The sequence below is a fragment of the Lontra canadensis genome, unplaced genomic scaffold (assembly GCF_010015895.1).
Source record: "Lontra canadensis isolate GAN:19392208 unplaced genomic scaffold, GSC_riverotter_1.0 scaffold200, whole genome shotgun sequence".
NCBI lineage: Eukaryota > Metazoa > Chordata > Mammalia > Carnivora > Mustelidae > Lontra > Lontra canadensis.
The window spans coordinates 1,030,066-1,045,699 of NW_022631194.1; the positions used below are offsets into that span (position 1 = coordinate 1,030,066).

General features: G+C 39.8%; 1 protein-coding gene across 5 annotated transcripts in view; it reads right to left on the bottom strand.

Annotated features, from left to right (window-relative positions):
• CHD1L (chromodomain helicase DNA binding protein 1 like) overlaps positions 1 to 15,634 on the bottom strand; it is a 129,754-nt gene that overhangs the window by 2,240 nt on the left and 111,880 nt on the right. For 3 of the 5 annotated variants that reach the window (XM_032848119.1, XM_032848118.1, XM_032848116.1), the window contains 5 exons: positions 15,301 to 15,449; positions 14,414 to 14,577; positions 13,629 to 13,825; positions 12,520 to 12,618; positions 1,759 to 1,829 (listed from right to left, as the gene is read on the bottom strand). In XM_032848119.1, the coding sequence (XP_032704010.1) occupies positions 1,759 to 1,829; positions 12,520 to 12,618; positions 13,629 to 13,825; positions 14,414 to 14,577; positions 15,301 to 15,449 (680 nt within the window). Of the gene's footprint in view, positions 1 to 1,758; positions 1,830 to 9,686; positions 11,737 to 12,474; positions 12,619 to 13,628; positions 13,826 to 14,413; positions 14,578 to 15,300; positions 15,450 to 15,634 lie in introns of those variants that run through there. The other 2 variants (XM_032848120.1, XM_032848117.1) reach the window with 2 other exon arrangements.

Sequence of the window (15,634 nt, forward strand, 5' to 3'; positions counted from 1 at the left end):
GGGGGACTTCGTCTCCATCTTTTTTGGATGTTCTGCCTGAACCAGGTCCTACCAAATCCATGACTTAATCTTCCATTCTAATTGGTTTATTTTGTGGTAACTTTATACATAAGCATTTCTTCTTGTTTTTAAGATATGTTAAAACCAGTGTCCAAAACATGCTGTCTTTCCTAAGTGCTCTCAATGGTAAAAGAATTTTTCAGTCTTAGGAGCAAAAAGGACTTTACAGGTTCCTGTATCCAGCCCTCTGGCGGATGCTCGAGTCAGCTCCCAACCCCCATTCCATCTCTGTTCCCGTAATTCCTACCCTGTCCTAAGTGGGGAAGACTGGACAGAGTGTCAAGGGAGTGTCTGGGACTGGCAACCCTACCATCATATGGTAACCAGTTGTAAATAGTTTCCTTGAGTCACTGGATTCTGAGCGTCTATGCTGTTATCACTGTGTTGTTCATGTTTTTTAGTGTTTTAGAAATGACTGAAAAAATGGCTGAGCAGGCAGAAGCCACTTTGTTGTCAGCCACAAAGACCACCAACCTCAAGAAAATATATGTCCCTTTCAGCCTGGTTTCTAAATTTCTTTTCTAAGTCAGTAAGATTTGGCTCTAAATTGACTATGAATTCAGGCCCTTGATAAAGTCAGGTCAAGTGTGGTTAATAAAACATCTTAGAGGAATTCTAAAGGACTGGTAAGTAAGAGATACTTAAGATGCAAAAGGAGAATTTTTCTTTGAAAGCAAGAAAGCATGAGTTGGGGGAAGGGCAGAGGGAGAGAATCTTAAGCAGGCTCCACACTCAGCACAGAGCCCGTTGCAGGGCTCAGTCTCAGGACTCTGAGATCATGACCTGAGCCAAAATCAAGAGTTGGACACTTAACTAACCAAGCCACCCAGGTGCCCCCAAAGGATAATTCTAATATAAGCGGAGGAAATATGGATCAGCTCCTCTTCTCTGCTTATGGCTGGCTACTAAACACAATCTTTTACACATCTTTTCACATAATGAATGATGAAACACTTGAGGTTTTGAGTCCTGTTTTCTTATTAAGTGTTTCCTAAGCACGTCCTATGAGCCGGTACTGTGTGAGGTATCGAGGATGAAATGACAGAGTCTACACTCTTGGGAGGAGCCTGCGTAAGGTCGGTACAGAGAACAAGCAAGTCCGAGAACAGTGTTCCGTGATGGAAAGAAGGGCGATGGAGGGAGTGTGGTGGACTGTGAGGCCTAACATGCTTGTTACAGGTTGAATTCCTATGTTGAAGCCCTAACCCTTAGTACTGAAGAAATGTGACTGTGTGTGGAGACAGGACATTTTAAAGAAGGAATTAAGTTAAAATGAGACCATTAGGTGGTGCCTGATCCAGTCTGACTGCTGTGCTTACAAGGAAAAAATGTGGACACAGACTGAGACACCAGGGATGTGCACACAGAGAGGAAAGACTATGTGAGGAAACATGAAGGTGGCTACCCTTAAGCCAGGAAAGAAGCCTCGGAGGCAATCAGCCCTGCCCGCACCTTAATCTTGGACAGGCAGCCTCCAGAACTGTGAAGAAATTAATCTCTCTTCTAAGCCACCTGGGTGTTTTTTAACAAACTAGAGAGATGATCCCTGAAAAGCACAGTGTTGGTGCTGTTCTATTATGGCAGCCCTTGCAACCAATATGTTGACAGAGAGGCCAGCAAGAACAGGAGAGGTTTAAGAGGAGGTGACATGAGCCAAAATTTAGTTCTTATTAAGAGATTTTTTTTTTTTTTACTTACCAAATCTTGCCCACTGTTTCTTGACTCTTTATCATCAATAGGAAATAAAAGGACACCTCCCAAATTCAAGTCTGAGGTAAAATAAAAGAGCAACAGACAGAAGGTAAGGTTCACTCTGGACTGAGACCCCTGAAGAGGGACCCTTGTGAATGCCTGACTCATTTCCTCGTCGGCCAATCAGGTAGCAATCTCATTTTTTCTCACTCTCTTAGCCTCAGTCACTGTTTTAGCCAGGAACTCACAGGATCCACCCTTGAGAGGTTTTTTTTTTTTTTATTTTTTGCCTCAAAAACTTTCATTTTTTTAATGTTTTATTGGGGTAAAATATACCTAACATAAAACTTACCGTCCTTACCATTTTTAAGCACACAGCCCGGTAGCGTCAAGTACCTTCACACTCCTATGTAGTCTCCACAACTCTCTTTACCTTGCAAAACTGACACTCCATACTTATCAAACATCTTCTCATCTCCTCTACAACCACCATTCTTACTTTCTACCTCTGTGAATGTACTGGAGTTATTTCATCTAAGTGAAATCACACAACACTTGTTTTTTTGTGACTGGCTTATTTTACTTGGCATCATGTCCCCAGGATCTGTCCATGTTGTAGCATGTGTCAGAATTTCCTGGTTTCCAAGGCATGAATTATTATTCACTGTATGAATATACACTGCACTGTTTATCTATTCATCCATCAGACACTTAGGCTTCCACCTTTAGACCACTGTGAATAATGCAACATAGGTGTGCAAATACCTGTTTTGAGTCTGAGTCCCTGTCTCCAGTCCTTATAAGAGGGATTGCTGGATCACGTGGTAATTTTATTCTTAAATTTTTTCAGGAAACACCGTACTGTTTTCCATAGCAGCTACATCACTTTGTGTTCCCACCATCAGTACACAAGTGTTCTAATTTCTCCACATCATCACAAAACATTTGTTACTATTTTTTTTATTGAGATGTAACTGACATGTAACATTGTGTAAGTTTAAGGCATATAACATATTGATTTACACATTTATATTGCAATACAAGTGCCACTGAAGCATGAGCTAACATCTCAATCACATCCCATAACCACCTCATGGTGGGAACAACTATGACCTGGTCTCTCAGCAATTTTAAGGTTTACAATAAAGATCTGTTGTCTGTAGTCCCTGCAATGTATACTGACCTCTAGAAGTCATTTATTTACTAAGTGCAAGTTTGTACCCTTCAACATTAACATTAGTGTTTTAAAAACATTAACCATTTCTACCACCCCCAGGCCCTGATAACCACCATTTCATTCTGGGTTTTTTTTTTTTTTTTTATAGATTCCACATATAAGGGACGTGTGTGTGTGTGTGTGTGTGTGTGTGTGTGTTTTGTGTATATGTGTACACATCTTCTTTATCCATTCATTTCTTGACTATTGTGAATAATGTAGAAATCAACATGGGAGTGCAGATATCTCTTTTGATAACCTGTTTTCACTTCCTTTGAATATATACCCAAAAGTGGGATTGCTGGATCATATGATAGTTCTAATTTTAACTTTTTGAGGAACCTCTATGCTGTTTTCCATAGTGACTGCACCAGTTTGCATTCCCACCAATTGTGCATGATGGTTCCCTTTTCTCTACGTCCTCATCAATACTTATTAGCTCTTGTCTTCTTGATGATAGCCATTCTGACAAGTGTGAGGTCTTATTTCATTGTAGTTTTGATTTGCATTTCCCTGATGATTACTGATGTTTAGCATCTTTTCATGTCCCAGTTGGCCATCTGCACATCTTCTTTGGAAAAATATCCATTCGGTTCCTCTGTTCACTTTTTAATCAGACTTTTTTTTTTTCTGTTGAGATGTCCAAGTTCTTTATAAATGTTGAATAGCAACCCTTTATCCAATATATGGTTTTCAAATATTCTTTTCCTTTCTGTAGGTTGCCTTTCCATTTTGTCGTTTCTTTTGAAGTGCAGAAGCTTTTAAGTTTGATGTAGTCCCACTTATTGATTTTTTTCCTTTTATTCTTTTGATGTCCTCCCCAAAAAATTACTGCCAAGGACAATCTCAAGGAACGTCTTCCCTCAGTTTTCTTCTAGGAGTTTTACAGTATCAGGTCTTATGTTTAAGTCTTCGATCCATTTTGTGATAATTTTTGTAAGTGGAATAAAATAGGGGTCCCAATTTCATTTTCCTACATGTGGCTATCCAGTTTTCCCAACATCAGTTGAAAAGACTACATTTTTCCCATTGGATGTTCTTGGCTCCCTTATCAAATACCAGTTGGCAATGTATGTACAGGTTTAATTCTGGGGTCTGTAGTCTGTTTCATTGATCTATTTGTCTATTTTTATGCTGATACCACACCATTTTAATTATTATCACTTTGTACTATAGTTTGAAATCAGGAAATGTGATGCCTTCTGCTTTGTTCTTTCTGATGATTGCTTTGGCTCTTCAAGGTCTTTTTTGGTTTCATTCAAATTTTTGGACTTATTCTATTGCTGTAGAAAATGCTATTGGAATTTTGATAGGGATTGCTTTAAATCCAGAGATGGCTTTGTGTAGCATGAACATTTTGATGATATTTCACAATCACTAATCAGAAGAGTTAATATCTTTTCAATTTGTCTTCTTCAATTTCTTTCAACAAAGTCTTGTATTTTTTCATTATCTAAATCTTTTACTTCCTTGGTTAAATTAATTCTTAGATATCTTATTGTGTTTCTTGTTAGGGTGAATGGATAGTTTTCCTCATTTCTTTTTTAGTATTTTCACTGCTAGTGAATAGAGAAGGAACTGATTTCTATGTGTTGATTTTAGATCCTGCAACTTTACTGAATACATTGATTATATCCAATAGTTCTTTTTCCAGTTGATTAAATCCAATATACTGCGAATTTGGGGTTTTCAATATATAGTATCACATCTACAAATAATGACAATTTTACTATTTCCTCTTTAAGTTGGATGCCTTTTGTCTTGCCTGATTGCTCTAGCTAGGGCTGCCTGTACTATGTTAAAAAAGAAAGAGAATAGGCAGGCACCCATGTTTTGTTCCTGGTTTTAGAAGAAAAGCTTTTGATTTTTCTCTGTTGAATATAATGTTAACCATGGGTAACACATATGGCTTTTATTATGCTGATGTATGTTCATCCTATACTTATTCTTTTGAGGTTTTTTTTTTTTTTACTCTTCAAAGATTATTTATTTATTTATTTGACAGAGAGAGATCACAAGTAGGCAGAAAAGCAGGCAGAGAGAGAGAGGAGGAAGCAGGCTCCCCGCTGAGCAGAGAGCCCAACCCGGGACTTGATCCCAGGACCCTGAGATCATGACCTGAGCCAAAGGCAGAGGCTTAACCCACTGAGCCACCCAGGCGCCCTCTTTTGAGGGTTTTTATCATGAAAGGATGTTGTATTTTGTAGAATGCTTTTATTGCATCTATTGAGAAGTTTAATGATTTTTGTCTTTCCTTCTACTAATGTGGTGTTTATCACATTTGATTTGCATATGAAGAACTATCCCTCCATCCTAAGGAGAAATCTTACTTGGTCATGGTGTGTAATCCTTTTAATGAGTTAAGTTTGGTTTGCTAATATTTTTTTGATAATTTTTGCATCAATATTCATCAGGAGTTTGGTCTATAGTTGTTTTTTTTTTCTTATAGTGTCCTTACCTGGCTTTGGTATCAGGGTAATACTGGCCTCACAGAAGGAGTTTGAAAATGTTCCCTCCTCTTCAATTTTTCTGTAAGAGTTTGAGAAGGGTTGGCATTAATTCCTTTTAAAATGTCTGGTAAAACTTATCCATGAAGGCATCTGGTCCTGGGAGGTTTTTAAAACCTGAGTCCATCTCCTCATTCATAATCCGTCTATTCAGACTTTATGTACCTTCTTGGTTCAGTCTTAGTAGGCTGTATGAGTATAAAATTTATCCATTTCTTCTAGATTATCTCATTTGTTGGTGTAAAATTGTTCATAGTAGTGACTGATGATCTTAATGTTTTTCTGCAGGTCCACTGTAATTTCTCCTCTTTCATTTCAGACTTTGAGTCTTTTTTCTTAGCCTTTCTAAAGGTTTGTCAATTTTATATTAAAAAAAAAAAACTCTTAGAGTCACATCTTCTCTTTTGATTTTCTAGTCTCTAATTTCATTTATTTTAGATCTGATCTTTATTTCCTTCCTTCTGCTAACTTTGGGGCTTACTTTGCTCTTCTTTTTCTAGTTTTTTAAGGTATAAAGTTGTGTTATTTGAAATATTATTTCTTAACATATGTATTTATTGCTCTCGACTTCCCTGTCGGAAGTGCTTCTGCAGCATCCATCAATGTTTGGTATGTTGTGTTTCCATTTGTTTCAAGATATTCTTTGGTTTAGGCAACCCACAGAATGGAAGAAGATATTTGCAAATGACAATACAGACAAAAGGCTGATATCCAGGATCTATAAAGAACTTCTCCAACTCAACACACACAAAACAGATAATCATATCAAAAAATGGGCAGCAGATATGAACAGACACTTCTCCAATGAAGACATACAAATGGCCATCTGACACATGAAAAAATGTTCATCATCACTAGTCATCAGGGAGATTCATATTAAAACCACATTGAGATACTACCTTACACCAGGTAGAATGGCCAAAATTAGCAAGACAGGAAACAACATGTGTTGGAGAGGATGTGGAGAAAGGGGAACCCTCTTACACTGTTGGTGGGAATGCAAGTTGGTACAGCCACTTTGGAGAACAGTGTGGAGATTCCTTAAGAAATTAAAAATAGAGCTTCCCTATGACCCTGCAATTGCACTACTGGGTATTTACCCCAAAGATACAGATGTAGTGAAACGAAGGGCCATCTGTACCCCAATGTTTATAGCAGCAAAGGCCACGGTCGCCAAACTGTGGAAAGAACCAAGATGCCCTTCAACAGACGAATGGATAAGGACCACTATGTGGTCCATATACACTATGGAGTATTATGCCTCCATCAGAAAGGATGAATACCCAACTTTTGTATCAACATGGACAGGGCTGGAAGAGATTATGCTGAGTGAAATAAGTCAAGCAGAGAGAGTCAATTATCATATGGTTTCACTTATTTGTGGAGCATAACAAATAACATGGGAGGACATAGGGAGATGGAGAGGAGAAGGGAGTTGAGGGAAATTGGAAGGGGAGATGAACGATGAGAGACTATGGACTCTGAAAAACAACCTAAGGATTTTGAAGGGGCAGGGGGTGGGAGGTTGGGGGAGCCAGGTGGTGGGTATTATGGAGGGTACATATTGCATGGAGCACTGGGTGTGGTGCATAAACAATGAATTCTGTTACGCTGAAAAGAAATTTAAAAAATAAAAAAGGAAAAAAAAAAACTAAAAAGATAGTCTTTGGTTTGCCTTTTGATTTCTTCTTTGACTCCACTGGTTGTTCAGAAGTGTGCTGTTTAGTTTCCACATTATTTGGAGATTTTTCTAACTTTTCTCATTAAAAAATTTCTAGTTTCATACCATTGTGGTTGGAAAAGATATTTGGTATGACTTCAGGATTATTTGCTATGACATGTTTTGTGCTCTATCATATAATCCATTCTTGAAAATGTTCCATGTGTACTTGAGATGTGTATTCTGCTGTTGTTGGATGAAATTTTCTACAGATGTCTGTAAGGTCAGTCTGATGTACTATTTGGTCCAAGTCTATCTCCTTGTTGCTTTTCTCTCTGGATGATCTGTGCATTGCTGAAAGTGATAGATTGAAGTCTCTATTATTGCACTGGTGTTTATGTCTCCCTTCGTATCTGTTAATATTTGTTCAATATATTTAGGTGCTTTGATGTTGAGTGCATATATACTATTGTTATATTTTCTTGATGCATTGATCCCTTTATCATTACATAATGACTTTGCTTGTCTCTTGCAATCATTTTGGTTTAAAGTCTACTTTGATCTAAGGATCGCTACCCCCACTTTCTTTAGTTTCCACCTACAGAGTATCTTTCTTCATCCCTTCACTTGGCGTCTACATGTTTTTAAGGCTCAAGTAGTCTCAAGTAGGTCTCTTGTAGGCAGCAAACAGTTGTGTCCTGTTTTTTGTTCTTTTCCATCAGTCTCTCGGCCTTTTGCTTGATGAATTCAATCCATTTACATTTAGAGTAATTACTGTACCTACGTCCTTAACAAATGTCACATTACTCACTGCTTTCTAGTTGCTCTGTATTTCTAGTTTCTCTTTCCCTCTGTTTCTGCCTACCTCCATACACTGGTTATTTTTCTGTAGTGGGATGTTTCATTTCCCTTTGCCTCTTATGGATCTGCTCTAGGTTTTTGCTATGTTGTTACCATAAAACATCTTATAGATAAAACAGTCCATCTTAAGCCGAAAGCAACTTATGGTCAATCACCTATTAAGGCTCTCCCTTTTATTCCTTTTATCCCTTTTTATGTTGTTTATTCATTACTGGTTCTTTTTACTATTCTTTTCCCTTAACATTTATACTGGATGGTTAAAGAACCATCCTAATATAGAAAGCAGTTACTTCTCTTTTTCACCTTTACTAGTGTGTTGCGTACTTCCAAGTTTTCGTGTTACTGATCAGCATCTTTTCATTTTGGCTTAAAGAAGAACTCTTTTCACCATCTTGCAAGGCAGATCTAGTGGTAGTGAACTCCCTCAGCTTTTTGTCTGGGATATCTTATCTGCAAGATAACATGGCCAGATACAGTTGGTAGACTGCCTTAGTTGGCAGTCTTTATCTTCCGACACTGAATATGTCATTCCACTCTCCTCTAGCCTGTAGGTGCTGCTGAGAAATCTGCTGTCAGCCTAGTGAGGGTCCTTTTTAGGTTATGTTCTTTCCCCTCTCTGGCTTCTTTTAAGATTCTTTATCATTGATTTTTTAGTTTCATTATAATTTGTCTTGGGGAAGGTCTTTCTGCATTGAGATAATGGGGTGATCTATTAGCTCTGTGGACTTATATGTCCCAGTTTCCCCAGGTTTGAGTTCTCAGCTATCATTTCTTTAAATAAACTGTCCCCTTCTCCCTCTCTTCCTTTTCTGGAAGCCTGCTTATTCTGATACTTGTCTTACTCTGATAGTTGTCTTTTTTATCCAATCCCATAGCTCACGTACTTTCTTCGCTCTTATTTAATCTCTATTCTTTCATCTCTTCTGTGTTATTCCAAAATTCCTATCCCCCGAGTCGTGTTTTCTTCCATCTGGTCTGCCCTGATACAGCTGCTCTCTACTGTAGTCTTTCCCTCATTCAACAAATTCTTCAGCTCCAGAATTTGTTTGGTTCTCTTTTACGGAACAGAACTCATTTTGTTCATATTTCATATGTTTTATTCCTGATTTCAATGAATTGCCTTTGACTTTTCTTGTAACTCATGGAGCTTATTCATAACTGCTATTCTGAATTCTTTATCAGTTAGTTTGCAATATTCTGTGCCTTTGAGCTTGTTTGCTAGAAAAGTGTCATTTTCTTTCTGTGATGCCATATTTCCTTGATTTTTCACATTCCTTGTAGTTATGTACTGCTGCTTTTGCATTTGAAGTAGCAGACACCTCCTTAATTCTGTGCTAACTGCTTTTAGCAGACGGTTTTATGTTCTGTGGTATATTATTACTGAGTTATTCCTCGTGTTTGTGAGGTATACCTGTCCACTCTTCTTGCTCTCTCTTGGGGCCAAATTTTTAAGCTTCTGTATCATCTCTGGATATTACAATTCACCAGGCTGCCTCTTGGAAACAGCATTCTAGAAGAACTATTTATAGCTAAGTTTTATGGTTTTTTCCCCTTGACCAATGACTTTCCAAGTGTGCTCCCTGTCTACCAGAGCTCGTTCTCACAGACGCATTTGGGAGCCTGCTCAAAGCTGGCAGCAGAGTCGGTGGAAGTGTGGGTTTAGCACTGTTTGGGGGGAGCCTGAGTGTGGTACTTCCAGAGACTGAGGATGAACTTCCCGTTGAGCTCAAACCCTTTGACACCATTTGAAATTTGGATCTGCCTCCTCCCAGCCACAGAACTCCCACCTTAGTACTCTGGGTACTGGCAGAGAAAAATGGGTTTCTCCAGCTGTCTTCCACCCAACTGGGACAGCTAGGAGCTTACTCACCACTTTCCTTTCCCCCCACAGGTCACCTCCTCCAAATACACCAGTCCATTCAGTGTTTCCTTGGGCAAGAGGCAGCAGCAGGAGAGTGTCTCTTACCACCTCCACTGTAACCAACTTCTATTTTTCCTACTCCAGTGGTGTGCTGGAGTCTCCCCACAGGAAGTCTGGATTTCTGCAAGTTCTGTCTCATCCATGAGTAACTGCCTGGTGAGCACACATCCGATTTTTCCCTGACGGTGGCAAGAGAGGTGTAGGCAGTCGTGCTGGCTCCGTAGCCTGTATGGAGGTTTGTCTGTATCTCATGGGTGGCAGTGGTGGGCAAGCCTCCTCTCAGGTCCTTTGGAGTAGGTGTTAGGTCCCAAAAGACACACCAACAGGCTTTCATTTGTGTATGGGTATCTAATTTGATTAACTAGGGGGATAAAAAGGTGGAATATCTTATACCGCCAATGTTGCTGATGTCATCCTCTTCACTTCTGAGTTTATATGATCTCCCAGTTCAATGTCCCTTACGTATTACCTACAAAGTACTCCTGCAGGTATTAGAGAGTGAATGCAAACCCAAATCATCTGGGGATGGTGAGTGGAGGGCATTATGAACTTGAAATTCCTTCAGCAGTCTTAATGTTTGTTTTAAACCGAACATTGCACTCTATCTGCATCTATTTTCACATTTTCCTAACTCATCCTAATCAAATCAAACTAATGCTCTAGAAAAATGTCCTAAAATGATTATATTACTTTACATACTTCAGCTTGAAGCTTTTATTCTCTCAGTCTACCGTACACACCCCAATCTTTTAAGTCATCCTAAAATACTGGCTCAATTAGGCCATTCTTCTCTTCAAACTCCCAAAGACTAGCCATTACCTACTGGATAAGGTCCTGCTTAGAAAGGCATCTCCCTGGACAAGCCACATGCAGTCTTCTATAATGTGATCCAAATCCCGCTCTTTAAAATCCAACTCTCCTCTGTTCCTCAGTCTCAACCCTTTACTCTGGCCTGCCTGGCCTACACACCATTTCCTAAACACATTCACTGTGTAACTGCCTGGGTCATTCAACACCCTATACTGGGAATGACAATTGTGGGAATATCAAAAAGCACAAGAGACAGTCAGAGATCGTCTTCCATTTCTCACCACTCACTTGAATTCAACCCACCTTTCCAAGCCCAAGAGTACTTTTACCGCCTCCATGAAGCCCTCCCTGGTATTTCCAGCCCACATTTTCATCTACTCTCCTCTACCCTATTTCAGTTCTTCTTCAGAAGAGTGCACACACTCAACCCTGTTTCCTTACTGACCACTTATGTCTTAACTCTGTGAAACCAAGGTTTAGTCTTCACATTCTCCTCAAAGTACTCCAAAGTCATGCAAATCCAATGGCCGTTTCTCAGTTCTCATCCTCACTTCAGTGCCTGACTTCTTGACACCCTCTCCTCCTTTATACTTCAAAATATTATATTCTCAAAGTTCTCTTAGCTGACAATTACTTCTGTCTCTCCTTCTTGCTGCTGTTCCTAAGTGGAAGTGTTTTCTATGTTCTGTTCTCTGTCCTCTCATTTCCCCATCCTGCCTCCTTCACAGTTCAAACAGGCATTCCTCAGTCTTCATTTCTAGCTCTGACCTCTCCTGAATTCTGCTTTTCCAACTGCCCAACCAATATCTAGATCTCAGTTATTTTAACCTACTAAACCAAAGAGGGTTTAATAGAAAATAAATCATTTTTTTAATAGTTTAGAGGGTAAAGGACTGCCTCGAAGTCACATAACTAGTCAAATGACAAAACTAGCTAATGAGACCCCAACCGGCTCTCCCAACTCCTTAACTAGTGCTTCATAACCCATGTGATACCTGTCCTAAGTGTCCTCTTCTCTTGTATTCCATCCCTACTCCTTTTCTCTGCTTTGTCAGTGATCTATTTTAGTAGAAAGAGTTTTCCTTGTAAGTCCTTACATCTCTTTCCACCCTAGAGAACTAGGAAGAAGTAGGGAAAACCAATCTCTGAGGAATCTGAAGGACACATCCCTTGAACAAGGTCCCTTGGCCTCTCGAGTCCCCAGAAAATGGCAATAATAATTTTATTCCTCTTCCTACTCTGTGATTTCTGCACGAAGAAGAAGGTGCCCTTTCTCCTTTTCCATGCCAAGGGAGGATACTTCCAGCACTTCTAAGTTCCTCTGGCCCCAAACACCCTTACTTCTGTCTCCAGCAATTGCTGTATCTCAGCCTAGGGCATCCTCATAATACAACCTTCTCCTCTTCAACACCCAACCCCAGTTCTTGTTAGCACTTTAATGGCAGGTCTCTGCCATTTTCAAGAAATATTCCCTTATGAAGATCGGGTGTGTTGGCCACAGTGGAGGTAAACATTGAAATGCTCTTCATGCCAATACTTTAACATGCACAGAGGGACTGGCATTTATCAGAAGACTTGCATATCCACTATCCTCATTATAGTCCCATGAGGTAGGTGGAATCAGTATTATTCACAAATTATAGATGAGAAAACAGGGACAGAGAGGGTAAGGGACTGCCTCAAAGTCACATAACTAGTCAAATGACAAAACAAGCTAATGAGACCCCAACCAGCTCTCCCAAGTGTCCTCTTGTATTCCATCCCTACCCCTTTTCTCTGCTTTGCTTCTTACCTTTCATTTTCCCAGCCAGCTCATAAATTTTTCTTGGTTCACCGGATCGTGTTTCCAAAGCTGTGAATAAACCACCTCGGCCCCAGCGACCAGAGTCATCTGACAGAAGAAGAAAATTTTCATTTTTCATTTTGCGAAGTCCAGTCCACAATTTAAAAACACAAAGGTATGCCAACTAGATTTGTAGAAGAATGATTTTTCCAAGGGAAGAAACACCTATGTAGCCTCCCAGGAAAATCATGGGTTGGACTTCTCAAATGTTTAGGTTTTATGGAATATACAAGACTATCACAACAGGAAGGTGGAGAGTAGATGTAATATAACAAGCACCACAAGCATTGGTAATCCAACAGCATATAATTCCCATTTTACAGGTAAAGAAGAAAAAAGGTTAAATGACTCATTTGACCTGAGACTAACATAGCTGGTTATTATCTTCTGTTTACAGTCACTCACTCACGCTCCAAATATTTGTTAGCATGTATTACTGCTCTAGGCACTAGTGTTACAGCAGTGGACAACAACAACAAATCCCTGCTCCTGTGAAGTTTATTCTCTAGTTCAATGAGACAATCATATAAATGAATACACGCATAATACATCTGGGTGGTGATATGTGTAACAAAGTAAACGAAGGTAGGAACAGGAGTAGAGAGTAACAGAGGCGTGGGGGTGGGGTCTGTTTTACATGAGGCACTCCGGGGAGACCTCTCTGAGATACAGACATTTGAACAACAGTTACTGTGGCTATCTGAGGAAAGAGGGTTCCAGGCAGGAAGTAAAAAATGCAAAGATCACAGAAGCAGGGGGAACATGCTTGTAGTTTTGCTTTTTCTCAAAAGATTTGTCTTATATATGTTGCCTCCTTTCACCTTCTCAAAAAACTCGTGCAGAGAATAGGGAACTATCCAATTATATGCAACCAGGTAAATGAGAGCACCAAGGGTCAAATCTATCTATGTCTCTGGATTCTAAATTTGCCTTTTTATGACCACAGGACCGCACCGGCCCATCAGTCATATCTAGGTCAGGCTTCTGCCTCCTCCTTCCCAGTTCTTGGCACCATAAAGAACACGGCACCCACCCTGGGCCAGTACCACTTCTCCTACCTATGCAGTGCACGATGACAGCATCCTCTGCCCCAGCCTGTGGGTGGGTGACATCACCGCTAACGTACTTGATGGCAGTTGAATCTGGATCTTCATAATCCAGCTGGGCAGACCTCTCGTCTTCCCTGTCCTCTGGTTCACTCTCCTCAGAAGGCAGGCAGAAGGACTGGTAATTGTTGGACTCCCACCAGGCCATCCTTAAACCGGCCAGAGATAAAAGGAAATTAACCTGGTCTATCACAATTTCCCTTGGAGTACACTTCATCCTGCCATTCACAAACAGCAAGTGCCCAGTGGAAATGCAATTAGACACTCACCCTGATTGCAGTTTTCTGCCTATTTGTAAATCAACCAGAAGTCTTACTGATTAGCCTAGTTGCCTCCTGACTATACTTCAATAATGAGCAGCCACTGGATGTCCCTGTTTTTAAGAACAAGATTAAGGTACTGTTCAAGTGAACTACTCTTTGTCAGACAGCGACAATAAAATCTTAACATTTTCTTGCTTCAACTGAATGAGTCTCTCCACACAGGATTTTTCACAAAAAAAAGTACACGGTTAGGGATAAGTTCAATCTTTAAAAAAATATTCTATTACCAGAAGGAGCTACCAGTTTTATAGAACCTTTAAAAAAATATTCTATTACCAGAAGGAGCTACCAGTTTTATAGAACCTTTCTGCAATTTTAAAGTGTTCAACTGTGGACTCAGTATACTCAGTGAGATTCCTTTAAGCATGACCCTCATCAGCTTTATAATAATAAATTCAAATGATACACACATACTTTTTCTCGTGTTCTGCTTCTTCCTTTTTCCTCTTCTTCTCCTCCATTAGTCTCTTTCTCTTGGCTGCTGCTGCTTGTCTCTTCTTCCTTCTGTCCTCGAGTTCCTCTGGGCTCAGAATCCGCTTCCTTTTCGTAGACCCCTCCACAAGGCCTGGGAGGAGAACCTGTAGGAATAATGAGATCAATAACCAGGAAGGGTGGTGGCTGTCTATCCTTTCATGAGTTTCATTCATCCTTAAAACACATTCTGTATGAAAGCAACATGGCTAATATTTCACAAAACTGCATCGCCCTGCCCCCTTGTGTGGTGGGAAGTGGTGGCAAGACACTTTAATTTACTGTTCACATTACACATCTCACTGGCCCGGTGATTAAGATATTGTGCTCTAAACTCAACCAAAGCACTCGCATGGTTGGTACAGCAGTACCTCATCTGATTAATTTCAATAGGATTGAGGTACTTCAGAAAATCCTCCTCTAATATATAATTCTTTCTCAGAATATTTCAACATCACAATTATCTTAATGGTAGCTAGCACTTCATGAGCACATACTAAGTGCCACCATTCATGACTGCCACCTCCTCTTAGTGACACTGGGGTCAAGTTAGCGGGAGTAGGATGTAGTATTTTGGTGATCCCTTCTGGGATGGCTAAGATGGACAGGGCTGCTTTCACCTGCATTAAATGGTAATATACACTCTTCCTGTTAACGTTATTTATGCCAACTTTCACAGTTTTTATGCTAGAGTACAGTTAATTATACTTACATCTCAACAAATATTTATATACTTATTTTTCAATAAATCACTCCCAGCATCATTTTTTGTTCTCTTAGGATGTGAATTTAGGAGAATTAATTCTTTTACATAAATGAATTGTCCTTACACTGCTTTTAATTCGGAGCAGCCGGCCCTCTTGCGTAGTTTTCTCCAAACGCTTTTTCTGAAGGTTCACCAGTTGCTCAAATGATTTTCTATCTTCTTTACTAGGCTCCTTGGAATAATCTTTACCTTCAAATAAGTACATATGGTTTTCTAAGAACATAAAACACAAAAGAGAATGTCAGACACTAGAGAAAAATGGATTAATTCTATTCAAAGCAGGAAAGTCAAAGTAGAGAACAGTTCATATTCTAAATGGGCTAAGACTAGCTTGTGAGGAAGCTACTGATTTTGGATCCCCTGGCGGGGGGGGGGGGGGGGGGGGGGGGGGGGGGGGG